The sequence below is a fragment of the Astatotilapia calliptera genome, chromosome 19 (assembly GCF_900246225.1).
Source record: "Astatotilapia calliptera chromosome 19, fAstCal1.2, whole genome shotgun sequence".
NCBI lineage: Eukaryota > Metazoa > Chordata > Actinopteri > Cichliformes > Cichlidae > Astatotilapia > Astatotilapia calliptera.
Genome location: NC_039320.1, coordinates 7446306 through 7473795, shown reverse-complemented (window position 1 = coordinate 7473795; position 27490 = coordinate 7446306). Strand labels below are relative to the sequence as shown.

The following is a 27490-nucleotide window of genomic DNA, read 5'->3' as shown; positions in this document are numbered from 1 at the left end:
CACAACGACAGTCACCTCAAGGTGCTTTATATTGTAAGGTAGAGTCTACAATAACACATACAGAGAAAAAATCCAACAATCATATGAGCAAGCACTTTGGCGACAGTGGGAAGGAAAAACTCCCTTTTAACAGGAAGAAACCTCCGGCAGAACCAGGCTCAGGGAGGGGCGGGGCCATCTGCTGCGACCGGTTAGGAGATACATCAGTCAAATTAGAGTAAAAATAAGACAACAGCCTCCTTGCAGCTTGGATAAACCACTGTTTGCCCAATGATTACACTTAATTTTATTTTATTTTTTTGTATTTATGACTGATTGAAAGTAGCTGACATTCATATAAAAGTGTAGTTTTTCCAGCTTCTGGAACCTTTATTGCTTCATAAAACCTCTTTAAATGAGTTCATTTTCCTGACATCTGATGTAATTTCAGATCATGAACATGGATCTGTGTTCTTAGGAGCAATTGTTGCCTCACTGTTACCTCTCTCGTGCACAATCCCCCGAGCACCAGTTTTAATATTCCATATTTGACCCACCAGCACGTCGGTGTCAAGCCCCTGATGGCTGAACCTTGTAGTCATCAGAATTCCTTCATGGGTTTTCATATCAGCTGTGAGAACATGTTAGGCGCACTCTTCTGGGACGTGTCCTATTAAATGGTGAGGAAATTGAGGGCTTTTGTTTCGATAACTTGTCGGTGGAGGAAAACACTCATAAGAGGATTACAAGATAAGATGAGCTGAAGACACGCGAAAAACTCACTCAAACAATTACGTTACAGAGAGACGCGAGACGAGTTACTTTGATTATTGCTTTTACAAACCCATCAGATTAGAATAAAATGAGTTACTAAAGCAGGGGTCCCCAACTCCAGGCCTCGAGGGCCGGTGTCCTGCAGGTTTTAGATCTCACCCTGGGTCAACACACCTGAATCAAATGATGAGTTCATTACCAGGCCTCTGGAGAACTTCAAGACATGTTGAGGAGGTCATTTGAATCAGCTGTGTTGGATCAAGGACACATCTAAAAACTGGCCTGGAGTTGGGGACACCTGTACTAAAGAGTGCTGTTTGTGTCCTTAAACGTTTAGTCTTAGGTTGTGTTACCAACAGACTCGAGGTATTTGTCGGTTTTTGTTTGCCTCACCTCGTCCTTCACGAGGTGTTCACCTGAACACAGCTCTGGATAAACATGAGAGGCACCACACGACATCCTTTCTATTACTAAATTGTATATTCTATCCAGTGTTTCCTTTTTTGCATATTTTACTATACTGCCTTTTATGTTTTGAAATTGTGTTTTAACAGTACTCCAGACACTAAATGAAGACATTGTGTTTGGCAGATTCCCGTTTTCAGTCATTTCTAAAAGGTGGCAATAAAAGAAAGTAGATTCACTTTTGCATCTCGCTCAGCGGAGCCATCTTTCTTTTCTCTCTGCAGAATGTGAAAACTGTAATTATAGCTGAGGTTCACAAGTGTATTTTAATAATGTGACAATTTAAAGGGTATCCCAGACCTGCTTTTCCAAAGCACAGTGTTTTTATCTGCCTCTGTTCTCATATATCGAGTGCATTTATCAGCCAAGGTTTGAGTCGAGTGCAGCGGGATCCATTAAAGACCCGCAGCCTCAACTTCAGTCGCAGAAAGCCCGATTTTACTTTCTCATTTTCAGACAGTTCGATGGTTTCTTTCCTTTTATCAAGACTTTGGGGCAAAATGTGCAGACGAGATCAAAGGCAAATACTCTGCGGTAGTTCTGTGATCTACGCCGATGATTGTGATGTGTTTCCAGTAAGACTTTGATTTAAGAGTAAAAACATTTTAGATTTACTTCTAAACCTAACTTTTAATTCACTTGTTTTCTCTCCTGTTAACTAAAATCACTTCGAGTGCTCTTCAGTTCAGGTGACGACAGAAAGAACCTTGGAGGCAAAATTGGGGATAATGTGGAAGGTGGACTAAACTCTGAAGAAGCCACTCAGAGCAGGTGATGCTGCAGGAAAAATGAGGTCTTGTTTGACCACACTTATTTTTAGATCAAACTTACCCAGGTAACAGGATTAATACTGAACTACCCTGGGGCTTGGGGGGCAGGTATGTTAACCAGTGACTGGTGGGTGGGGCTTCTGCACCGGCCCCATTCACCTTTTCATCTTCAGTTTTATCTGCACCTTAAACATGAGGTGGATGAGCACTACTGTCCAGCACCCTGCTAAATAAAGACATAAACCCTGAATAGGAGGAGCCTGTTTATAGAGCTGTAATACTTAACAAAAAATACACCTTTTCTGCTAAATTTATTTGAAATTTGGGCAGAACTACGACCCCTGTGGCTCAGGGTTGATGTTGCCTCTGCTGCATAATGTAAGTATATCCTGTTCAGCTTCTCCTTCGCGCCATGTGTTCCACTTGGGGACGAGCGGGTAGGAAAAATTCATCACAGGGCTGCTGAGACTTCTGCATAAATCACACTGTCTGTCTGCTCAGCTTCGGGTCTGCACAAGCCTAAAAGCAAATAATGACATAAATTGGAGGCATTATGCAAAGATGACCTTGCGTCTGACCTCAGTGTGCAGTGTGGCCGGTGACAGCCCCGTAGTTTGTGGTATGCACTGTCAGAAAGTCACAGTAAGATGCACGACCCACACACACCGATGAGTCCCTCGCTCTTCTACTCTCACTCTTCAGGCAGGTTTTTAAAAGGCTTTTCCATCACACGGTTTTGTTTTTTTTCCACAGAAGCGTGGAAACGTCCATGGGCAACACCCACGGAATCCATTAATGCACCTCGCCACTATTAACCCGACCCTCGCGAAAACACAGACACACACGCACAGCAGAAGGATTAATTGCGAGCTTTTCTGGCAAAGTGTTTGCGACGTCTCTCTGCAGGATAACAGAACAGGAAGTAGGTCAGCAGATATCCAGAAACCAGCTTCTTCTGTTAAATACTTCTCTTTCATGACTACATAATAAGCCAGATATGTGATCCAGAGGATATATACTGACAAATGAAATGTTATGGTTGGTGATCAGCGAGGATCATGCTGATATGAGGAGTCTGGCCATGTTAACATCTACCTCAGAAGCTCTTTCTGTGTAATCAGTGAAATATGCAACTTTTGTCACACCTTGCAAAGCTTTCATCACCGTCCGTTTTAAATAGACATAAACAGTGAATGATTTATGAAGATGCAACAGCAGGAAGGGCTATCAGTTGCAGTTATTGTCCTCCAAGGCTCTTCTGAATAATAGCCCTCTCAGCGGTTAGACCGAGTCTGCTGGGCTCCGCTGAAAGAAAAGTATTGACACTCATGGATCAGGCTGTGGGGCCTGACTCCCAGTCCATTGATGGCATTTAGTCTGCGGGAGAAGGTTGGTCGGTGCATTCATTTAAATGCCAGGAACGTCCCCAAAGGTGTCATTACTGAAGAGTACTAATATTCCACTGATCGCGCGCTCTGAGAACATCATAATGTGGCATCCAACAGCTTGGCATTGATTTAGCGCGGCACTAAAAGAGCCTGGTTATATGAGCAGGTGTACATGCGTTATACTGGAAGTGAAGTTGCAGTAGAGAAATGGCAAAGATGTGTGAGGTAACGGAAACATTTTGTCCAGACAGAAAATGCTCCAATCAGCAGTGCGCTTTAATCTTGTGCGAACGGCTCCCTGAGGTAATTCCACAACATCTACGTCAGGTTAAGGTTAGGGCTCCGACCGCTCCGCTTCAAAAGATGGAATTTTAGTTCAAGGTTTATTGTCCTGCTGCATCAGCCTGCCGCCACTAAACCCTGATATTAACCTTTAAAACACGTGACAAATTCAGTTTACTTTTAGTGTGAGCAAACAACGGCAAAACTGCCACAAATACACGAATATTCCGCTTCTTAGTTGATGTATATCAGCAGTCAGTGGTATTTGCATGCTAACGTAATGCTGTGTGTTGTTTTTATTAAATCTGTCTATAGTGAAAATAATTATCGTTAGCTATCCCAACATGTGGGGCGCGTAGCCCCAGCCTTAAACTGTCTCTATATACAGCTTGTTTAATACTGAAACCCTCAGTGAGAAGATTGTAGCCAACGTTTCAGAGATCTCTCTCCTCCAAGCCAACTCGCACTTCACATCCTTGTGAAGAGCACACTGAAATTGCCCGAGTGTGTTACAGTAGCTCTGACCCACTCCTGCAAGCCTGTGTCATTGATTGGACACCAGGCTTGATAACTCGTGACCCCAATTAGTTTTTGATGATGCCATTAACCTCGGGTTATGGCCATAGGTTTTTCAATTACATTAACATACTAATTCCTACACTGTGAATGATTGAATTACGGTTTGAGTACAGAACAATACAATCACAGTGTTTGTTTACGAGTTCACTTTGTTTTTCAAACAAATAAGAACCATAAATATAAACGTGATGAAAGTAAATAAATAAAACTGTTGGATAAAAATGTGTTTTTACATATTTAAGTTTTAATATCTGTCAGATATGATTTGGACGTGGATCAGAATTATTGCCTGAAGGCCAAGAAAAATGCCCAGCAGATTTATTTCCCCAAGTAGACATTACAGCATTTGCTATACTGGTCCACTTGATTGTCTTATCTTATTTGACCTTTATTATTATAATTTATTTTTCAGGTTTTATTTTATTTTTTTCATTTTGAGTTGTTACAATCAGAAAGGACAGGACCGGAGGACAGGGAAGAGAAAGAAAGAGAGGTTAGGAAGACAGTTAACAGAAGGAGAAGAAAAATAGAGGAGAAGAGCGATGGAGAGAGAAAAGATGCCGAAATTCTGATTTCTACTACAACATTTATATGGCATGGTCAGAATCTGTTGTAAAGACCATGAAAGCATGGCTCCATCCTGCCTGGTTTCACTGGTGGAGGTTGCTGGTGGTGTAGTGGCGGATATTTTGATACATGCTTTCAGCAGGATCGCGCACCGAGTCACGAAGCTCAGATCATCTCAGACTGGCTTCTTTGGGTTGTGGTGGTACAGAAGAGTCACACCATGGAAGTGCAGCTGTGTGATGCTGTCGTGCCAACATGGACCAAAATCTCAGAGGAATGTTTCCAGCAACCTGTTGAAGCACGAAGAATTAAAGAAAAAGGGTCCATCATGGTACTAGCAAGGTGTACCTAATAAAGTGGCAGTAAAGCAGTAAATCAGATCAGTCCCCGAACTTCTAAACTGTGCTTTTCATAGACTTTCAAATCTACAGAGATCAGACATCAAAAGACCCCGTAGTACCAGATGCCTGAAACATTTAAAGACCTGAACTATTATTATATATTATTATTATTTTTATTATCCTCTTGAAGTTTTTTCAGGCACAAGAACATGTGAGAAGGTCAGCTTGGAGACACGGATCGACCTGCAGCTTTAATCTAAACACTGTCATGACTGAAAGTTTTGTGTATTATTTGTATATGAAAGAGCGCGCTGAGGTTTATAAATCAGCCCTCAAAGTGTTTTTCTGACTGGCCTATACTCTGCATGCAGCACTGACAAAGATGCTTTTTACACTTGAACACTTTAAGTCAATAATTTGAAAAGAAATTAGACCTGAAGAAGACTTAATTTGGTTGCATAATTAAGCCACCAGGTGATATTTTAAACCAGTGATACTTCTTAATTGTCTGAGCACGTTAATATCTCAAGAGGTGCTTCAAAGTCTGACCACTTTCAGCTTGTGTCACCGTAGCGCTGCGCTCCATGTTTGTAAATGATGTCAAAGATGTGAGAGCTCTGAGGCTGTTGTGGTTCAACGGCCTCGTGGGATGGAATTAGATTGGATCTAAGACAGAAGTGGCGCAGGTTGGATTTCCTCTGCACTCGTACCAATTCGATGTCCCTCTGGGGGCGTACAGATTGGCCAAACACAAATTTGACAGCACCAGGTCCCTGAAGCAAATCACGTTAAAGCGAGAACAGCCTGTCGAGTCGTGTCACCTCGCCTCACTCTTCCGGGCTCTCGTGTTTGACGGGGTCGCCTCTTTGTTCGCCTCACCAGTAAAGAATGCATCGCTGCTTCGCTGAGCGGGTGGAGCCGAGAAGTGAAGATAGGTGATTGTTTTAGATGATCATCCGCTCGCCCCACGCCTGCCCGGGCCGCACGCGTCCTGTAAAGCTGACAGCTGCGATGAAATGAATATGAATGGCTGTTTGTGCCGTGGTCAGACCTGCCAAAGATATTTAAAGAAAGTATTAATGATGATGAACTGAATGGCATGTGGCAAACTTCACTATGAGTCATTAGCATAATGAGTCAATCAGTAATCATATGTCACATCTGATAACGGGGTGCGCTGACACGCGTGCACACGCACACGCGCATCTCCACTTGACATCTGTCGCCGCCACCCTGTCTTTAAACGACACTTTGACTTTGATCGCACAAGCTGATCAATCACGCGCATTTACGGCACTTTCCAAAAAAAACTCGCATTTGTTTGGCTCCCGGCTGCTATAATTAATCAGAGTTAACACTGGCAAAGCTTTCGATAATTCTTGATTCAACATACTGTAATTACTCATTTAGATGGCATTGTGTTTGAGCGTTTCTCCCTCAGATCTCAAGGTAAGAGCGGAATTCCAATTCATTGATTCGTGGCTGCGTGGGACGTGTCATGCATAGATATGCTGCTTTTCTGTTTCCAGAGCTTCGTCTCTTCACTTTTGTGCCTCTATTTCTAGTATAACAAAAGCACTGTAGCAAAATGAGCGTTTTTAATCTTCCACGACATAGCGTCTCGTTCTCAACGACCGCAGCCTCCTGGATGCTGGCGCTCATGGCTTAAACAGCATATACGAGAGCTTATCACAGACAGCTGTGAGTCGTCTTGGTTCGGCGATTGCAGGTGCATTAAACTCAATTTTCTGCTGTTCACATTCTCACCTCTTTAAGGTATTTCAGGATTGCTGCTTTCTTGCACCACACTGACAAAACCCTAGAAAACATTTGCAGTAAAGATCTCTGCAGGGCGTTGCTCTTTATCAAACACACCTACGCCCAAGCATGTTTCCCAATTTTTGTCCCCGTTCTTTTAATGTTCCCTTAAATCAAATGATTATTTGAATTTTTGCTCCAGGATGAAATGGTTTCGGCTTAAAATGCACGTTGTTTAACCACTAACAGCACTTTCACTGGCAGCGTAAAAAGCAGGAAGTGTGAGATTCCCATCATCCCCTGTTGTGATATTGGCCAACAATGGAAGTGCATTAGTACCAATCAGAAACATTAGAGGAAATTTGCTGTGGCATGATTTGATAAAGGGCCGACGCATTCTCAAAACAGCCTCCCTTCACTCTGCTGCTGATAATAGACAGCTCTACAGGCAGCGATGGGCGAAGTCATGCACATTTCAAGCATCAGCCGGTGCACTTCTATCTGATCTTGTCAGCTAAAAGCTTTAAAGTTTAAAGTGTTTTTGTCCTCATTTAGCTCAATTAACCAAATGTAATTAGCCACACAGAGAAAGAGAGTGTGATTGATGCTTCACTGTAGCTGTGGTGTTCAGCATTCATCATCAGATCCTTTTTTTTCTTCACCGACTGTGGACCAACTCGTACCGCACTCCTCATGTTGCCATTCGTTGTGTGAACGTGTTACATTGTCTCAACCTGCCAGCTGACTCTAACTGTAGCATCCACCCACTTTCCTCATCACACAAACGCCATGACGGTCATACGGTGTCACCCTAATGTTTGCGGCGCTTTGGTGAGAATTCCCAAGCAAACATTCCGTGATGTCACATCCATCCAACAGCTCCTTGTGGGACCCAGTAACTCTGTTTTCTTCTCTACCCACAGCTCTTACCGCCTGGATAAAATCAACAGTGACATGCGTAACTACATCACCAATTTTGCTGCAGACTTGAGGTGAATACAGGTTCAGCTCCTCCCCTTGCCTCTCTGTTGCTGCCACGTTGCAGCGGTCAGATGTGAGAGCCAGCTGGCTCGCCGCCCTGCTGACATATTCAATATGGACGCCTTACAGAGCAAACACTCAAGACCAGTCAATGAAAGGTCACCTGGGGCAATCTGCTCATACTGCCAAAGCACAAGGCAATGATGCACACAATGCAGATTTGATTTTTCCTGCTGTTCTTTACATCAGCGTGCTTTTAGAGTTTTTTTTTTAAATATAGTGCTAAAAATAAGATATGTGGTGCTTGTACCACAACATTTACACTTAATCGCTGGGTGTTTCTACCCCAGCATGTCTTTGAGTGTTCAGAAAGTTGATATTACTTTGCAAATACGCAGGGCCTTGCTACAGCATCACAAGATGGATTGGGAGACTTTTAATCACACTGGCATTTTCATGCTGCCAAACACCAGCGTTTATCTCTATAAAAAGCCCAGAAACTGCTTACTCATCCCGGCCTGTCATTAGAAATAGATCTGGCAAAGGGAACCCAACCTCACTTTGCTATTCCAAAAGCGGCTCACATAGTATTCTTTATTTTACTTAAAGCACATTTCTTCCGAGTCATTTTCTCTTCGGCAGATTCCTAACCAGCCGTGGGTTTCTGAGCACCTCTCCTGCACTGCTGGGGGAGCACGTTTAATTGACCTGGCTGACACTGGGGTGCTCTCCAAAGTGCTTGCTCACTAACTAGCCCCTGATTTGCATTTCCCTCATTTCCAAGCACTGATTGGATGTTTCAGCACGACAAAAATCAAAGTGCCTTTCTAAGGACACGAATGAATGTAGCGGGGGGGAACAGGAAGAGACAGCCTAAGAGCCACGGTGTCATCCAGCCTCCCTCTCAAGCTCAGCCAGCTGTGCTTAGTAATTCTTCATCGTGTTACACAAAATGCTTGTTTATCAGTCAGATTATATTTAATTGATTTGCTTTATGGCTGTAGTCCCACTCCTGTCCTGCTTTTCTTTGTCTCTCTCTCTGTTCAGTCAGAGCTACCACTTGCAAGCCACCAGGGACATGCACCCAAGCATTGCCCTGGATCCCTCCACCAACTACAACTCACCCAAGTTTCGCTCCAGGAATCAGAGCTATATGCGGGCTGTCAGCACCCTCAGTCAGGCTAGCTGTGTTAGCCAAGTGAGCCAGGTGAGTGCGCATCCTTTAGGTTTGCACAGATTTTCCTGGATCCCCGAGGGAGCCAGAGGGGTTGGCTTTAATTTCCAGGAAAATTTAACAAAGTCATTTCATTTAAAATCCCACTTAAAGAGGCCGATTCTCCCAGTTTCATTGTCACGGCACTGAGTATTGTTTTCAAAGCCCAGGCATAATTTTTCTTACATAAATTTAGTCTCAACACTTTACTGCACATTGTTTATCTGGACAAATTAAAGGATTCCAGTGGGGCTTGCTGAGATATTCATCTCCTTAGTAAAAGAGAGATATTGATTTGCTTGGAGTCCCAGCATTTCAACTAAACTTCCTCTAATTCCTAATCCCAGTGGAACAAGATGTTTATCTTTGATTCCTGATATTGCCAAATGAGAGTGGAGAGATAACGGTTTAACAGTTTCTGCTGTTTTAAAGGCATTCACATCAAATCCAACAACAAATGTGTCACGAACTCTCTGACAGTGTACGACCTTGACTCCACGAACCTTCTCACAGACTCTGCTTCTTTATGATTTTAAAGTGAGAAAAAGTGGAGGTTTACAGCCAACCGATAAAAATATGTATCCTCACTACCCTCGATCGATGGAGCTTATTTATGGCTTTGTTTCTCTCAGGTGAGTGAAACAGAAATTAATGGCCAGTTTGAGTCTGTGTGCGAGTCTGTGTTCAGCGAGGTGGAATCCCAGGCCATGGACGCTTTGGACCTGCCCGGCTGCTTCCGAACCCGGAGCCACAGCTACCTACGAGCCATCCAGGCTGGCTACTCCCAAGATGACGACTGCATTCCCCCCATGGCCTCCACCGTCACCTCCACCATCAGGTCCACCACAGGTAACCATGGTTAAACATAAATCTGCACAATATATTAGTGGACATGTGACACTAATACGTTTTATTTTAACAAGGATGTGTGGTTATGGATACATAAAGACTATTAGTGCCAACTCATACTGTCAAACAGTTTCAGAATATTTGCATGAATCATTCTTGTATGTGTTCATTTTTACTGAGGCATTTGTAGTGACCAGTTGTGAGCTGTTCGTACTTTGGATACAGTGCTTCATCTGCTCATCCACTGGATGCATCAAAGAGTAAAGCTATGAACCCTATTGAAAATCACAAATGGAAAGTGTCTGAAATAAAAATCAGGTCAGAATAAGGACACCTGCTGCTTTTTCCACTGCATATATTTCTTTGTTGTGCCACATGGTGACAGTGAGCACGCAGCTTTATCGTCTCGCTGGAAACACCACATGAAGTTTTTACTTGAAGCGAGTTTACACGGTGCTGCAAAAGCAGCTTTTCACTCACAGACTGTTTAATTCACACAAGTTATTTTGTCTCAAGCTCACGTTTACGCACAACGAGATGATATTACAGAGCTGCAGACAGTTGTGTCTACACTCGGATCAGCTGACTACAGCGGTAACCGAACTGTCGCACTAGTTAGTCATATGTATCATACGTGCAAATTACTCAGCTGAAACATGCATTTACTTCTGATACTGAGCATTCATTATAACAAATTGTAAGCTGTTGCTGGTTTCAACAATTCCCTGATTGCTGGATTCACAGAGGAAAGGATACGTCCTTGTACAGATGAAGAATGTGGGAAGAACAGAAGAGAAACGGCTCGGACAAGAAGTCCAAGTGGATTCCACCTCCTCCCGCAGTAGATTCATGATCCAACTATATGGGCTATAATAGGGAGAGTTAGAGGTGTGGACATCTGGAGATGTGCTTATGATCAATTCTTCATACCTATAAATGTTTGCTTACACTGCTTTCTCAGTAAACTCAAAGATCTCTTAAGAGTTTGGTGCAATGCATTTTGCCCCAGTTTTGGAAATGGGGCAACTCGATTTAGTCAGTCAAACTGGACTTGACATTTTCAATAGGGTTCATACTGTACTTCCTGATTGATGAGAAAAGCTTTGGAATATTTGCTCATCTTTGCCTCTTTTCACTGCACAAAGTTCACATTTCCTTACCTCAAACGGAAGCCGAAGAGCACGCAAGGACTGTTCGCACACCTCGCTGATTAGACGAAATTGTCCATTCTCTATGATGTGTTCCAGGAGCTAGGAGTTTCAGCTTTGTGCATTGAAAAGATGTGAAGAATGCATGCTAGAAATTAAGGATGAGAAGGCAGTGTAAACCATCAGCATAAATGAGTCAAAATGGGAGTGCTGTCTAAATGCTAATATGACATATTGTTGCTATACATCTGTGGGAGTCACACGAGGAGATTGGCACAATAATCACTGCTGTACATTTCAGCTATTATCTTATTTTGACTCATGGCATTCAGTGCATGACTTGATGTTACTGCATTGTGACAATAAAAAGCACATTCTCTCCAGCTGCTCACACCTTTGGCCATATTACAGATATATATATCTACATTTGTCTTCCAGACAGAAATTATGTGCAGGAAGACTCTTGTTTACCTGACCAGGACAGAATACATGAGGATTTGGCAGACACAGTCCCTCTGACTCATGATGATCTAGGCTGCCCCATCAGAAGAGACAGGCTTTACCACCAAGACAACACGGGGGCTACAGCCAAACCCTTGTCTGGACCACCTGTTTCTCCGAGCCTCTTCAGATCCACTGGAGCTAGTGCTCCAGAACGGCCATCACCAAAGGCCATCCAGGCCAGTATCAAAGAGTCGGCTACACTGGCTGCCGCTATCAGCATGCAGTGGAAGGAAGAGGTCTCGGCCATGCGTCGAGAGCTAGCTGAACTCAGGAGGGACCTCTGTAAAGAACTTCGTGCTTTCAACAGTAATTTCAACACTTTCACGCAGCATTATAACACATGGTCTCCCCAGGGAGGCAACATGGCCGCTGGAGCTGGGGCAGGCTTGGGTGCAGGAGCTGGACCTAGTACAGGGACAGGAACAAGGGCATGGCCTGGAGCGGGATTGGGGCCTGGACCCGGGCCCGGGGCAGGAAGATTTGGAACCTCCACTGCAGATAGAGGCGCTGGGGGGGCTAGAGAGAAAAAGCCCCAAATATCCAAGGTATCGGTGGGGACCCAGGCCCGCAGCAAAGTCTTGGTCAGGCAGAGCACTGCAGATGCAGCTGTTAATTGTCCAGAAGAAAAAGACGAAAAGAAAGGGGCCCGCCGAGGCCTGCCAAAACAGCTCTCGATGGACCCGAGCATTCTTGCCTCTCCACAGTCAATGTACGTAGAAAGTGCCATACCACTTTCTTTGGATCCAATACTTCCTGTCTCTGTTCGAGCAGTCAAGCCAGAGACACTTGATGTTACTGCTGTGCTCACCAGAGCTGAATTGGAGCTTGCAGTCGACGGTGCAGTTCTAAGCTCCTCTGACATGGCCACTAATGAGCCAACACTCACCGCCCACGGTACAGCGCCACTTTCTTTAGAAACAGCCCCTGAGAGTCCTCAGGGTTCATCAACACCTGAACAGGAAATGGTAATCACTCCACAACAAACAGATGTAGGTCCACGTAATAATTCCCTACCCCAATCTGAACCATCTTTCACAGATAACACAAACCCCCCAGACTCCAAGCAAATTCACAAGGATACGATACAGCTGCCATACCCAGTCCCTGTAGTTACAGTGTCACCACCAGATGAACAGGATTATGACATCATGTCAGATTCAGAGTCTCCAGATGTTGTCACTGTGGACAAACCAGATTCAGGCCCTCAAGATCCTACTGCTGCGTCCTCAACATATTCAGCACTGGAAAATACAGATTCCTCAGACCCAACACAAGAAGAACTTCAACCATCAGAATCGCCCGTATCCATTAGTCAAGGCTCAACCTCAGTCTGTGATGCACCAACTCCTCAGTTTGATCCTGTTACACTGTCTGATTTGGATAGCGGCATAACATGTCCTTCTATTGTTGTGTCAGAGTATCTTGACTCGGACGATCCTGCGAGTCCACCCGGCAGTGTCACAGATCCAGATCCCATTATCACCTTTCCCGATCATCCTTCCGACCTCCCTGATGAGGAGAAAACATCCGTCTCAACTTTTGCTTCCAGCTCTGTAGAAACTCCACCAAACCCTGAATCTCAAGAGTCTCAAGACTCAGACTGGCCACCTCTTCCAGAACCACTGGACACCACCACTATATATCACGCTGATCTGGTCCATTTTGACTTGGTCATGCTGACTTCCCTGGATCAAGATGATCTGGACTCAGTGTTTATGGATCCTGAACCAGAGCCTTTTGACATTAGTGTTGACTCTTTATCAAATGTAGAGGATTTAGACCCACCCATGTACCAGTCAGACAGTTCAAGTTCACCTCTACCATCTGTTGACCCTGCTGCAATGGGCCCTTTGGATCCTTCAGAATCAACAGAGTTTGTCTGTTTGGACCCAGCTACGGAGTATCACATGTCTCAGGACGTAGCCTCGGGATTACATGACATCCTACCACAGGTCACTGTCACAATATCCCCTCCTAGTTCGGTATCTCCTGATACATCACTGGAACTAGACTTTGGACCCACAAGTCCAGCCTCAGAACCTGTTCTATCATCAGGCCCAGATCTCCAAGAGATAACCTCAGAGGACCTGCTATCCATGGAGTCAGATGATGTTACAGCAGAGATACTGGAGTGTGTGGCTGTATCCCATATGACTGTGGGACCTGTGGAGGAGGATGTCCCAGGCAGTCCAGAAGCAGCTTCATCTGAGCAGGCCTTTTTGTGGTACAGGTGGCAGAAGAGGGGCCACAGGCGAGACTCGATGTACAGGAGTGCGAGTGTAGAACTGTGGAGTGGCAGATACGAGTACAACAGCGCAGAAATCACATATGTGTCTCTCACTCTGTGAGCTCATACCTCATTCTCAGCAGGCGAAATGTAGCTGAAAATTATATTTATAGCTTTTGGTTTGTAGCTGCCAGTGCACTTACAGCGACGTGCGCATCGAAATGTCATGGGATTGTTGGCATTCAAGCAAGAACTTCCTTCTACATCGTCCATGGAAAAAGACTGCATTGGTAGCAGCAAAACTGCATTTCATGGACTGCAACACAGTGCGAGAATGTCATAAACTCCTGCAGTGATAAATGCACTGAACAATAATGTTTCATAAACATTCACTGATAGCAGTACGAAGCTCTCTGAAGCAGTTGTCATCTCTGATGTGAATCATCTCCCAGGAAAGGACTCCTCATCCTCAGAGTGCTGGTTCAAATCAATGGATGATCCTGCATAACAAATGCTGTACACATTTATTTTAAGAGACTCTTTTAAGAGCTCACTAATAGACTGTAGAAACAGTCCAGAGTGTACAAGGTCACAGCCGTCTTTGCAATGATTATGGCAACTTTCCTTTTTTTGACCTATTTTGAGCTCTACTTGCATTGTCACTCTAAAGTGGGGTGAAGTAAATATTGGCAGTTATCATATAACTATATAAAGAGATACTGTTTACTATGTGAGCTGTTGGATGGACGGGTTTAAAGAGAGAAGAACATGAGAAATGATGTTTGCACAATGCTGAGTGGAACTGGGATCCTCTACTGTTACAGCTGTTTGCAAAAGTTTGAGCAAATTGTTTATTCTGTTGATATTTTACAGTGAATGCAACCTCAGCGGTGCACAGGTGTTAGAAAAAATAACTTTTTTTAAATTCAGTGGCTTAAAAATAATAAAAAATATCAAATGTGCCACATGCAGAGGTTTGCATCTGCTAACATCACTGACGTCTCAGCCGTCTGGATTCATTAACAATCATCATTAGGTAAAATAAGGTGTGGGCAGACTTTTGCATACAGCTGCATTTTGTTGGAAAATAATTCTGCATTTACAATCATTCCCAACTAAAATTGCAAACCAGTAGAGTCACAGTATGTAGCTACCGTTACCTGCATACACATACAGTTTGCTATCAAACATGCACACATTTTCTGGACTGTACGGATGAATTCATCAGAGACGCTCTAAATTATTACATTTGTCTGACACTGGAATAACAGGCTTTGCTCAGAGGTGATGATGTATTTTTTACTGTAAGTTATCATCCTAACGCTCAGGAATCAAAGACTGAGAATGTACTGGGACATAAGTGTGATGACATGCCGAATTGTATTCCTTCCTGAAAAGAGGTATGTGTCACGCCGTAGTGCTGCATTTCCACATGTGTGATACTGACTGATGAAAATAATGTAGTAATGGTGCATGACAGATGGCCTCCATATTTCCTTGTGTTTCATATGCAGTGCTTCACTGTAGGTACTCGGTTCTATTCATAGCTTCATTTCGACATTCAGTGCAATGAAAGGAGCCTACGTACCACCGAAGACGCAGAATTCTGTTACCAGCAACGAACAGCCAGGCAAAAATCAGAAGATATATCTGCGCTCTCTGTCCAATTAATGCGCTCTATGTGGAGTCGCCCACTGAAGTCTGCGCTCTGATAAAGTGCACGGAATAAAAAGGATCTTTCAGCAGAACATCAGTGAGCTGCCAGAAAAGGATTTTCGTCTGTTGTTTTGAGTCGAATGTGCGCACAGCACTTTATTAAAGTTTGCTAAATTAGATGAATGTGAGAGGTTTTCAAAGGGGAGGGAAGTTAATTAGGTTCTACTGTTGAATTCATTTTACTGACATAAAGTGCTCCACTTTTCTTCTTCTCCTGGCTCTCTTCCTTTACCTTTGCAAAGATCGTAACTAGAAGTAGCTCACTATTTATTATGCAGTGTAATGGTAATATTTTTATTTGTAGCATATAATCCAAAAATAAAGTGCTGTAGGATGCAGCGTGCAACGGCACGTAAAGCCAGGCTTTTCCTGCTGGAACAGACAGAATGATGCAGGTGTGTTCGGCTAACGCGCCGGCCGACCTGAGTGTGTCACAACACGGTATTTACTGTTATATTATTACAAACCAAAAAAAGCCAGTGGCCTCAAGTTATCTGCCCAATCTTAATTTACAAAATGGCTTCGACTGCTTCCTGCTGTAGACTCATTTCATTTTCAAATTTCATCAAGATGAAGGTCGGTTCAATTGGATGGAAGCGCTGAGACCTTTTCTGACAGCGAGTCAAACGGTGACAAATACGATCATTATTTTTCACTTCATCAGGTACTTTACATAAGACGGGGTTATCACAACCTCACTTTCTTGCATTAGTATTTTTTTATGATTTAAGATAAAGTGTGATAAACTGTAGAGGTCATGCTGTCATCGTAAATAAAAGACAAATGATCATTGTTGTTCTGTGGACCCACTCATGATCTGTGTCCTCAATAAAGTCTGGAAATAACTGATAACCCAGCAAATATCAGAAAATGAGTTGAAGTAAAGAAGATGCTTACTGCTTGGTGTTAACAAGAACAATCGGGCACTTCTACACTATTATAATGATGGTACTCTATCACGACGCTCATCCTGCTGCAATAGGAGCAATCATAAAGCACAAACTCCCACTGTGCCAGATGATCCTCATATCCTGCAGTTTGTTCTTGGATCCAATCTAAGTATGGCTTTTTGTATTGTTAATCCATTATACTGTGTGTTTGGGCAAATACGCCCCCTCTTCTGAATATCCCATCGCTCCCTTGTTTTCAGGGATCCAGTTCTGCCTCCCCTCCACCTGCAGCATTGATTGGACACCCCAACAAACCCCAGGTAAACTGTCTACCTGGGGCATTCTCTGTTGCTCCGTTTCAAAGTGACATATTGTTTTAATGAAACACGAGTTGTCCTGCAGCACACTGTTAAAAAAAGGAGAGAAAGTAGAGAGAGAAAGAAATATATAGTTTCTGTTGTTGAGAATAATGTTGAGGATCTGCACCAACTCACATTCATGGCATCACAAACTTCATTCGGTCCACAGGAGGCTACAGCCGTAGCTACCTGTCAAAGTCAATTAATTCAACTTGAACAAGTTAAACCAAAGAGCCAAATAAAGCCATGGAAAAATGGACCGCAAAGACGTGGGGACACGGTCAGGCAGGGAACTGTTGGGTTCTGGAGGTTCTACACTGGTGAACTGGAAAACTGAGTGGAAATTAACTGGCAGGAAACTGGCTGGCTGTTAGCAGCATGAGTAATGGGCTGGGGTTAGTTTTGTCTGGAGCCAAGCCTAGCAAAAAGCAGACTCTTAAACTGGGCGATCTGGACATGGGTGATAAACCTTCTGTAGCCTTAGTCTCAAGTGGGAGTCAGTGGGTTTGATCTAGCTGATACAGACCCTTATGGCTAGCAGGCTGGTGCTTACTGGGATGGCTCTGACTAGAGGACAGTTTCCTCACTACAGCCCCATTAAAACAAACCTGCATATTCTGATTGAGGCAGACTTAATCATTGAGAGTGCTTTCTCTGCTGCTGCTTGGCATATTTATGAGTGCACCAGTTTCTCAAACGTCACACAGACACATGGACACGCTCACCTCTGAAAGCTCTGTTGTTCTGTATGTTTTAACGATCTTCCTAATGAAGTGTCACATGACACGTGAGGCTAAGAACACACAGTGGCGTGCAGCTAACTGTTGCCCTGCAGATGCTCTTCTTCTGGATGCTAATGCAGAGCGGTGGCACCGTTTCTGACTGCAGAAGCCATTAAATACGACCACGAGAGTGTGGCTTCCATCAAGTACAGAAGAGCGTCTGATCCACAGATCAAGAACGGGTTATAAAATGACTGTCTGCAGCCACTCGTGTGGTTTATTTATCAGGAACAGTGTTTTTGTCCACAATGAGCCATCACGCTCCTCAGGACGCTTTTAAACTTTAACAAACCCTCCAGGTGTGGTTGAGTACGTCAGAGTAATGACTCACCCTGTCTGCTCTCTCTTATCTGTAGTGAGTTATTCTTATATTCATTTCTTTAATGTTTCTGTCTGCAGTGCTTGTGATAGTGCCAATAATGGAATCCACCATCATTCTTCGTCTTCCAGCCTCCCTTCAGATCATTTACATATTCTTAAAAGCCTACTGCAAAACAAACTGCTGCATTTCCTTCGTAGTTATAAATCCAGCCGGAGAGAAAGACTCTTAACAACGTGTCACTCAACTCTCTTCCAAACTCCACGCCCATGTTAGCATGCAGCCAGCCTGATAGATGGAGAGGTCCTAACAGAGATGGAGTGGTTGACTCACTGCCTTTGTGTCTCACGTTAATCAGCCTGGCTGCTGAGCAAAGAGAAAACAAAATGGTTTTTACTTTGAATAAATTTAGCCGCCTCTGAAGGTTCTGTCATCGATTACTTTTTAGAAATGAGCACTCTGCGTTGCACTTTGTCTGCTCGCTGCGATGGACACGTTCAGCAGATTTAGGCCCAAACAAATATAGTCCGTTTGTACTCGTGTATGCTCGAGGACTACATCCTCCCAGGTTTCTACATGTTTGTGTCACAGTTTATTTATTGCACCATGCATGTTCCAATTAATGCATGCATGCAACATTTAAGCACAACTAAACCTTCTTAGTTTAGTTGCAACATTTGGAAGATTTTGTGTTCCCACTAAAAACAGCCATACCAGACTTGATGCCAGGTCTACCTGAACATGTTTAGCTGATGTTCTCTCACAGATACAGTGGTCCCTCGCTATAACGCGGTTCACCTTTCGCAGCCTTTTTTTGTGCAATTTTCCATGTTTTTTGTTTTGTTTTGTTGTTTTGATCCGCGTCCTGATTGGCTGTAGACCATTGTCAATCAGTCTCCTCCGCGTGTCTTCTGTACAGTACAGAATGCGTTCAGTTTGTCAAATAAATCTTCGATGCTAGAAGTGTGACTGTACTGTAGGTTTGTAAGTTTTCTCCACGACAAACACAACAATGTTGAAGAAACGTTTTGCACTCCTTTGGTTTCCTTCTATAATCCTGGACTTATTTTTCTACGAAGGTTTGAACTTTGAGAGTTTAAACAAGAGAGAAAAGTGTGAAAATGTTCGTGCCTGTCTGGGAAAAGTGTATAAAGTGTGTAGTGACGGGTTTTACAGCCTTTAAACATCTATAATAACTGTAAAAAATAAAGTTGGCTACTTCGTGGATTTCACCTGTTGCTGGTTAGTTTCAGAACGTAACGCCGTGATAAACGAGGGACCGCTGCACTACTGATTGCCTCGGCACTCACATATTTTCCCCTCAGCCACGTGTGCTCTCTTTACAGATCCACTGATGTAACCTAAGAGCAAAAATAAAATGTCCTTAACATTAACACTGCTAACAATAATAATTAACCCTTTCACACATAGTGGTCACTGCAGTGGATTCAAAGGTTGTTTTCTTGTATTTGTGTCAGTGTTGATGGTAGACTTGCACATAAACACAACAGACATATTATATTATTGATTCATTTGTCAAAACGTATGTTGTCCACCTAAGTGGACATGTAAAAAACTCTTTGAGAAATACATATTTTTAAAGATGAATAAAAATACTTAAGAGAAAGATCCTGATTGAGGTTGTCATAATTCATGCCTGAAAGGGTTAAATTAAATTAATTAAACTGCATACAAAAACACAAAGAGCACACAGTGAGCCCGGGCCTTCAGGTTTGATGCCCCCGCACGGGGCAGTTCCCTGCGTTTCCTGATTGATGGTCCTGCTTCAGCTGGCAGTCTTGCTGCTTTGCTAATTGCACAAAATGTTCTCTTAAAACAACCGCGGTGTTAAAAATGGGTCTGTTGCACCTCTCAAGCCTCTCATGTTCCCATTCTTGAAGCATCAGAAACTGCTCTCTTGACTAAGGACGAGGTTTCCTCCTGGTTTCACTCACAGCTCATCACATGCAGATGTTTGTAAAGGACCCTACAGTCACGTCTAATTTATTGCATATTGTAAAAGCGCTTTGAGTGCTCAAGGCGAGTAGAAAAAGCACTAAGAACCAGTAATTTAAAACAGGAACGTCAAACTCACTTTATACTGTGAGCTACATGCAGCCCATCGCTGAAACTGCCCTTTCTGTCAGTGTAACGACATTTAGCTGAACATTCAATCCCTGAGATATTTTAAAAGAACTGCGATTTCAACAACGCATTTCTGTGTATGTTGAATGTGTAAAAAGACAGAAAAGGTTCTGGTAGCTCATTCCTCTGCCCTGTGACACATTCACACATTTTTGTTTTTCCCCCACTAGAATAAAAACAGTCATTTAATCTTTAACAAAAACGTTCAAATTGAAGTTTGACACCCCTGAGTTAAAGGTAATAATAAAAGTCAAATCAAAACAACATTTAAAACGTGATGAAGTCAAAGAATAAAAAACAGAAAGTTCGGAGACAGAACACAAAGTGCGCCCCGACACGTCGCCAACCTCTAAACACAGAGCATCACATCACTCGGCTTCACGTACACAGAGAGCAGTTTGCACTACATCACCACAGCTTCATATGTTGGAACATGATGTATAATAATAGTGTTAAATACTCTGTCTGAAATGAGTGAGCGAGCAGTGCGTATGTTCTGGTGTTCACTTCATCTACATGCTGAGTAATACTGCCACTGACAAGATGGGACCAAGAGTTATGACTCCCCTTTGCACGACTGGCTGGCTAATAATGGCTCTATTTTGGTCCTCCTGCTGAATCATGCCCCTTCAATGGGTCATCTCTTTCCTCCCTCGATCGCTCCGCACTCCCTGATTTATCCTTGCTCTCTATGACACACACACACAAAACCCTCTTTCATCCCTCTTTATATCTGCAATGATTTACTCTCCCTCCCTCTTTCTCTCTTACCTCTACATTTTCCTTCTCTCCCATTTTCCGTCTTTATTCGGGTTCGCATCTCTTCATCCACGAGGACTTAATTCTGTGAATGGCCGTCAGTGTGAGTCATTTAGTCCCTGGAGCAGAACACTCTCCATAGACCAGACGTCTGTAGCTATTTATACACAGCTGCAGTCGGGGTGAGAAAGAGGCCAAAAGTTGTTGTAGGTTTCAGGTGAAGCGCTGGCTTTGATGGTTACAAGAAATTTCTCTCTTTATTAAGATAAATGCAAACAAAAAGGTTTGTGTTTGCTCTGTACTTGTGAAATGCTATTAATTCTACACATTAGTGTTTGGGGGGCCTGCGTGGACGGGGCAGCTCATTAGAACTGAAAGAAGTGGCTTTGTGTGATGTAAGCACACAAGAAACGCTGAGTTCAGCTCAGTTTGCCTCTTTGTTGAGGAAAACGATAACCCATAACTTGCCCCGCAGCGTGACTCGGTGTTCTTCCGCTCTGCCGTCGATCTTCCTTCTGCTCTTGGCTCTGAGGTGGCCGGCTCACAGCTCGTGCTTCAGATGCTCGGGCCTGTAACTACGATGAGCTTTCTGAAAATAAAGACATGTCAAAGCCCAGAAGGCATTCGTGACCCATTCCCCAGTCCATCTCTCTGTGGATTAAGTCCATATTCTCATTTGCACTTGAAAGAAAGTAATCCTCCTTCCTTCTGTTGTGAAACGGGCAGAATAAGAAGACGAGACGTGTCAGCCTTCCTTTAGCAGAATCCTCCACATGAGTACTCCTGATTACTTCTCTGGTTTTCATCCATGTCAGATCAGTCTCACGTTTCACAACGGCTTTTTTTTTTTACTGTGTTATTACTTTATGTGTAAAAACCAGTCTCTGAACACCTGAGGCTGTGGTGATGAGGGCTGGTGTTATTGTAGGGTCTTTACCTTACAATATAAAGTGCCCTGAGGTGGCTGTTGTAGCGATTTGGTGCCATATGAATAAAACTGAATTCAATTCAGTTTAACTGAATTTAATACAACCCAGTTGTCCCTGAATTCTTCTGAAGCCAATCCCAGCAGTCCTGTCAGCACTGGGTGAGTTTATTACTCCAGCTGGGTATCAGATCACTGCTTCCTAACATTGCACTGCTTCTGGAGGTATTTGAGGAGCTGGTGCTGTGGCCCTCTGCTGTTATACAGCCTTTCTGACCTGTGCTCATGTGTTGACTCATGTACCTGCTCAGCTTAGTTCCTACAATACCTGAGAGGAGCTTCCACGTAGTGGAGAGGCAGGTAGTTCGATGGTGACCCTTTATGGTCAGGATGGTTCTGCCTTGTGTTAGCCAGCCTGCTGTTAGCAGTGACCCTTATTTGTGCTGCCAGGCGATCGTGGAGTGCTGTGAGCTTTGTCAGTCAGCAGGCATGGATCATGTCAGGTACTGGTCCAGCTCATTCTTGTGGTTGGATGGCTGTCTTTGTGACGTTCACTGGCTCTTGTTCTGGGAGGTTGCTCTCGTCTGCTCTTAGATCCACCAGTGACGCTTCTTTCTCCTGGATGTTCTTCCAGTATTTTTCAGTCTCAGCTTCGGGTGGGTAGTACACCCTGGATGGGTCTGTGGACAACAAGCCATTATTCTCTCTGCTTGTCTTCAGGCTACTGGGCAGAGCTGTGAGGCTTCATTTGTTCAATTTGTTGCACCTCTAATTCACCCGCAACCTGTTTCTTTAGCAGCTAGCTTCTTCCAAATGTAATGCCCCACTGGGGCGATTCTAGGATCAGAGCTTTGGGGGGCTGAGCAGCTGCCCAGCCAGGCAAGATAAACTTTATTCATCACGATGAGACTTCTTCCCCGTCTCTGTCAGTCCCTGCATCCTTAAATGTCTCCAGTTGTCCTGAGTTCCCTCTGAGTGTCTCCTTGGTGCATTTAAACCCCTGTTCCTCCCTGTCCTCATCGTCTGTTGTCTTCATCTCCGTTATCAGTCATCATAATTTTACCATCTCCGTGCAAGTCTGTAAATTTCTTTATTAAATCATAAGATTCTTAAATTCATCAAGTCTCTCTGTGCCTGGGTCCTCGTCTCAAAACATGACATCACTGTTTTGTACATTTTAACACAATTTAATCCCCACAGTTGTAAACGAAAAGCAAAACACTTTTTTAAAGTATGTAACAAAACCATCAAATCTGATAAAGGTTATTTAAATGCTGCAAATGAAGAATGGACTGGAATAAAAAAAACAAACATATCCTAACCGTAATTACTGGGAGAAAATGATGCTCACAGTAAATGAGAAGTAAACTGAGTGCATTTTTTGGACAGAGGTTCACATTTTAATGTGTAAAATACACTCCAAAAATAGAGTCCTTGAATATTGATTAAAAAAAATTACAAAAATGGAGGCAACTTTGCCTATGGTACTGTGTATACTATGTATGAAAAAGCATACACTGTAGTATAAAAAAGCACTTTTTTTTTCTTTTTTTTTAAATCACATTTAGTAATCTGTGAGATACAAACCATCTGCATGTGTTTATCAATATCATGCTGGCCTTCTGCTTCTATTACATCCAAGTTTGTTTCTTTTTCTATTTCTGGATTTTATGTATGATTAACTTTTATTTACGGATTATTTCTATGAATTACAAACACACACACACACACACACAAATTCTGGTTTTGCTATCTTAGTGAGGACATCTAATTGACATAATGCTTTCCCTAGATGCTTACCCTAACCATCATAAATGAATGCCTAACCCTTAGCCTGAACCTAACCTTAACCCTGACACCAAAATCCCAATCATGTGTGCGTCCTCACAAGTCCTACAAGTATAGTAACATTCCAATTTTTGGTCCCCACGATGATGTCTAAACAGGCACACACACACCTGAACAGAAAACAGACCAAACTAAAAACAGACTTATGGCCACACTGAACTTAGAATAACATTTAAAACAAATCAAATAAAATCATCCGTCACTATTTCACTATTATGAACATGTGCATTGTAGTTTATAGTTACCTTGACATATTTTTCCCAAAATAAAATCAAATCTTTTTACATCATTGCCTTGCATCATAAAATCTTTGCTATACTATAAACATATAGTATGAACAGTGGGAATTTAATGTAAATTTAAAATGTTAATATTCTGAAAATGGCTTTGTTCATTTTTGCCTCTTTTCTAGCCATCACCTACACACCTAGCTATAAGAAGACCCCTCCTCCAGTCCCGCCACGCACCACCTCCAAACCGCTCATCTCCATCACGGCCCAGAGTAGCACCGAGTCCACCCAGGACGCCCACCACGAGGGGAGGCACCCTCATGGTGGGATGTGGGCGTCCGACGGCATCAGCTTGGGGTTGACCCCGGGCAGAGGCCTCTACAATTCCAACGACAGCCTGGATAGCACCAAAGCTGTTACTATAGCGATGGAGGCGGCCAGAGTCATGGCTGGAAAAAGACACCCGTCCACAGACTCTCACAGCTCAGTGCTCACCTGCGATAAGGCCGTCCTCGTGTCAAAGGCTGAGGAGTACTTGAAAACACCTCGATCATCTATAGGGATACAGGTCAGTCTTCAAATGAGCGTGCATGGTTAAAATGCCATTTCACTGGTCCTAAAACTCGCACTGCTCAAACCTGTGTGTGGTTATATAACATCAAAGAATAGTTTCCCACACATACATTCAGCCGAGAAACAGCGTTCTCATTTCAGGGGCTAAAAATAGCAGGAGTGAGTCATCTTACTGCAATCCGTTAATTAAGATTCAACTCATGCTGGAGCAGGTTTTAGTGAATGGTAGTTCACTCCACGGTTCATTCACTCCTCTTCTTACTGTACCTGCCTCTCTTTCTGTCTAACCCCACTGACTCTCTCGGTCCCCTTTCTAATTGTTCTCCCTCTCGCTTCCTTTGTGCCTTTTTTCTCCCTCCACCTCCCGCTTCAGAGTCATTTTACTTTGGATTTGTCTCACTCGTGCTCCGACTGTAGCCGAGGTTCTGCTGTCGCTGATCTTCCTTTGCAGGTGTCTGCTTTGATGCTCTTAAAAGATTGAGGAGTCAGTTCACTCCGCCTTCGTAGCCATTTCAAGCAGAATATCAGTTCTATTAAAGTTTTAAAGTTTGTATGTAGGGAGTTTTTGGTTTTCTGCTTTCATCTCATTATTACGTACTTGTCTACCTTAATCAGTGCATCTTTCCTGTTTATTCTTCCTCCACACAAATATGTGCACGTACATATATCCACTCTGCTGGCTGTCGTTCCTGCTAAACTGTTTGCAAACTCAAACCTGCTCATATATAAAATTTGAACCTTTTGATTTCATTCTGCCTGTGTTTGAATATCTTTCTTTGATAAAGAAATTAAGTGCATCCTAACTGCAGTGTTTTCTTTCAAAATTAGATTAAAAGAGGTAACTGGTTTGAGCTGGGGTTAAATATTATTACGGGGAAGTCAAACAGTAATCCTTTGGTAGTCAGGAGATTCTTCCACGCATCCAAACTTGAGAATTTGCAGGAGAACATTTGGCAAATTTCCCTGTTCTGTCTAAATTGCCTCCAACGTTTTCTTACTGCCATCAAAAATTAGCGATTTTAATGATAAGAGACTGAAACTGGTAAAAACAAACAAACCCAAAAACACATGACAGAAGCAACAAAAGCTGGAGCTCCTCAAACGGCTTCTGGAGGCCGGCACTGATCTGGGTCTACGGGTCAAAACCCGCAGACTCACATGCTAAATGGCTAAATCAAGTCACTGAACTCAACCTCTCAACCCTGTTTGTGGTGTCAGTGTGTAAAAAATATCATTTGTATTGTAAGAGTGCAGGGTTAAAATGTTAAACGTAGCAGAGCCGACGAGTCTCTGTTAGACAGATGTGTGTGTGACTGTAGAGCTGTTGTAGTAGCCGAGCTGAATCTGTGAGAGAACGAGCTCTGCCGCCTGTCCTGTAACCGGCCCAGAGGGTGCATGGTCAGGATAACAGTTTGTTCAGCCACCTCCTCTCCAGTCATAAAGTCAGCCTTCCTAATCAGTTTATTCACAGCTCTGATGCTCAGCAGACCACAGTGAAGTACCCGGTGCTCACCACAACTGAGAGGCAGGAAATCTCCTGGATCTCAGCTTGCTTAGGGAGTAGAGCCTGCTCAGCCCCTGTCTGTACACAGCCTCTGTGCTGGTCTTCCACTTCAGCCCACAGTGATCCTTTAACGGACCTCCCACCCAGTCACGATTCCACTCTGATCTATCTGTTGATTTTGATTGGCTGCACTGGTTCTTAGCCTTTAACATATTCTATATATATTCTTTCAGATGCAATGATAAAAGCATAGTGATAATGTCAGGAGACTATAAACAGCAGACAGAGCAAAAACGCCAGGGTCTGTCAGTTATATATATACATCTGAGCCATCTGCAGTTATTAGTGCATTGCTAAAAGCAGCTTTCAGCTGCTCCCATCTTGTGTGTAAAATGCCAGCCTTGCATTAAAAATGGTTGCTTTAGGAGGAGAAATGAGCTCAGTGTTAATGAAGGTCTCACAGTAACCAGGCTACATTTCCCTGACTCATGTAAACATCTTGGTTTACTCACTCTTTGCTCCAGAAATGATTTACCCAATTACTCAAGCAAAGTTCAGATATCCTTGTTCACATTCTTACTCTCCTCATCTCCAACACATTTGCAGTACTGGCACTTTCTGTTTCCTGTTAGCCAGGGTCAAAGCCTGCCATCTAAAGATGAACAGGCCACCCAACTGCTCATTTAAAGAAAACAGAAGTGAAACATCCAAATCTCATTGCAACACTTCAGAAAAATGCAAAGCAACACATTCAGCACATGTGCGTGAGCGATCTGACCCATCCATCACCAGTGAGGTGGCGATCAAACCCTCTGGGAGAACGAGTCCACTGTTAGTGCTGTGTGTTTGATGAAAGTGAAGGTGAAAATGCAGGAGTGTGTGTGTGTGTGTGTGTGTGTGTGTGTGTGTGTGTGTGTGTGTGTGTGTGTGTGTGTGTGTGTGTGTGTGTGTGTGTGTGTGTGTGTGTGTGTAACAGAGAATTATACTGACATTGAAATTGCCTCCAGTGATGTGTGGAAAGTCCAGTTAAATTACCAGTGCAGGTAATTTAAGCTTCTGGACTCAAATATAAAATAAGCAGAAAGAAGAATTTCTCGTTCATCTAATCATAAATGTTTAGGTTGAAAACATTACAGTCTGAGAAGACTTATATGCTTCATTCTCACATTCATCTTTAACAACATTATATTTACCTGCCTATACTCTGACTGTACTGCATGAGAACAATTTGAATGGGTCCTCTGTGGTGAGTAAATCATAGCATGAGAAATATACCGTATATAGCCTGAGACAGACAGGTTTCTTTAAGTATCCCTAGCAGCGATGCAGAAGGTTTCATCCCATCACTTTGGACCTTCATGTTGGAGAATTAAAGCTTTATTTTATAAGAGCCATAATTTCTAACAAGTTCTCAGAAACCTTTCCTGGAAAGACTCAAATATTATTGAATACACTAAGCTGTAATACCAGGGAGTCTGTTATTTTACAATTAAGGGATTTTTTATTCGAAAAGCAAAATTGCTGTTGTACAAATTTAAGAAATTGAGCTTAGTGTCAGTTCACCAAAGCACATTTTTAATTATGACTTTGGATAATGTGTCATAGTCCAGAAGTC

The 27490-nt window shown here is 43.1% G+C and overlaps 1 protein-coding gene and 1 long non-coding RNA gene across 9 annotated transcripts in view; one reads left to right on the top strand and one right to left on the bottom strand.

Moving 5' to 3' along the window:
- The window catches only part of dlgap2a (discs, large (Drosophila) homolog-associated protein 2a), a 211601-nt gene that overhangs the window by 169053 nt on the left and 15058 nt on the right, over window positions 1–27490 (top strand). For 2 of the 8 annotated variants that reach the window (XM_026152470.1, XM_026152469.1), the window contains 4 exons: window positions 7827–7895; window positions 8932–9091; window positions 9730–9946; window positions 11533–15746. In XM_026152470.1, coding sequence (XP_026008255.1) covers window positions 7827–7895; window positions 8932–9091; window positions 9730–9946; window positions 11533–13946 — 2860 coding nt within the window. In that variant the 3' untranslated portion in view covers window positions 13947–15746. Of the gene's footprint in view, window positions 1–5100; window positions 6081–6206; window positions 6595–6819; window positions 6875–7644; window positions 7735–7826; window positions 7896–8931; window positions 9092–9729; window positions 9947–11532; window positions 15747–16691; window positions 16752–23980; window positions 24367–27490 lie in introns of those variants that run through there. The other 6 variants (XM_026152474.1, XM_026152473.1, XM_026152471.1 and 3 more) reach the window with 6 other exon arrangements.
- On the bottom strand, window positions 3263–6605 carry LOC113012344 (uncharacterized). Its single transcript, XR_003270686.1, has 3 exons — window positions 6539–6605; window positions 6025–6196; window positions 3263–5094 (listed from the first exon to the last, which is right to left on the bottom strand). It is a non-coding gene; the product is annotated as an uncharacterized LOC113012344 (long non-coding RNA).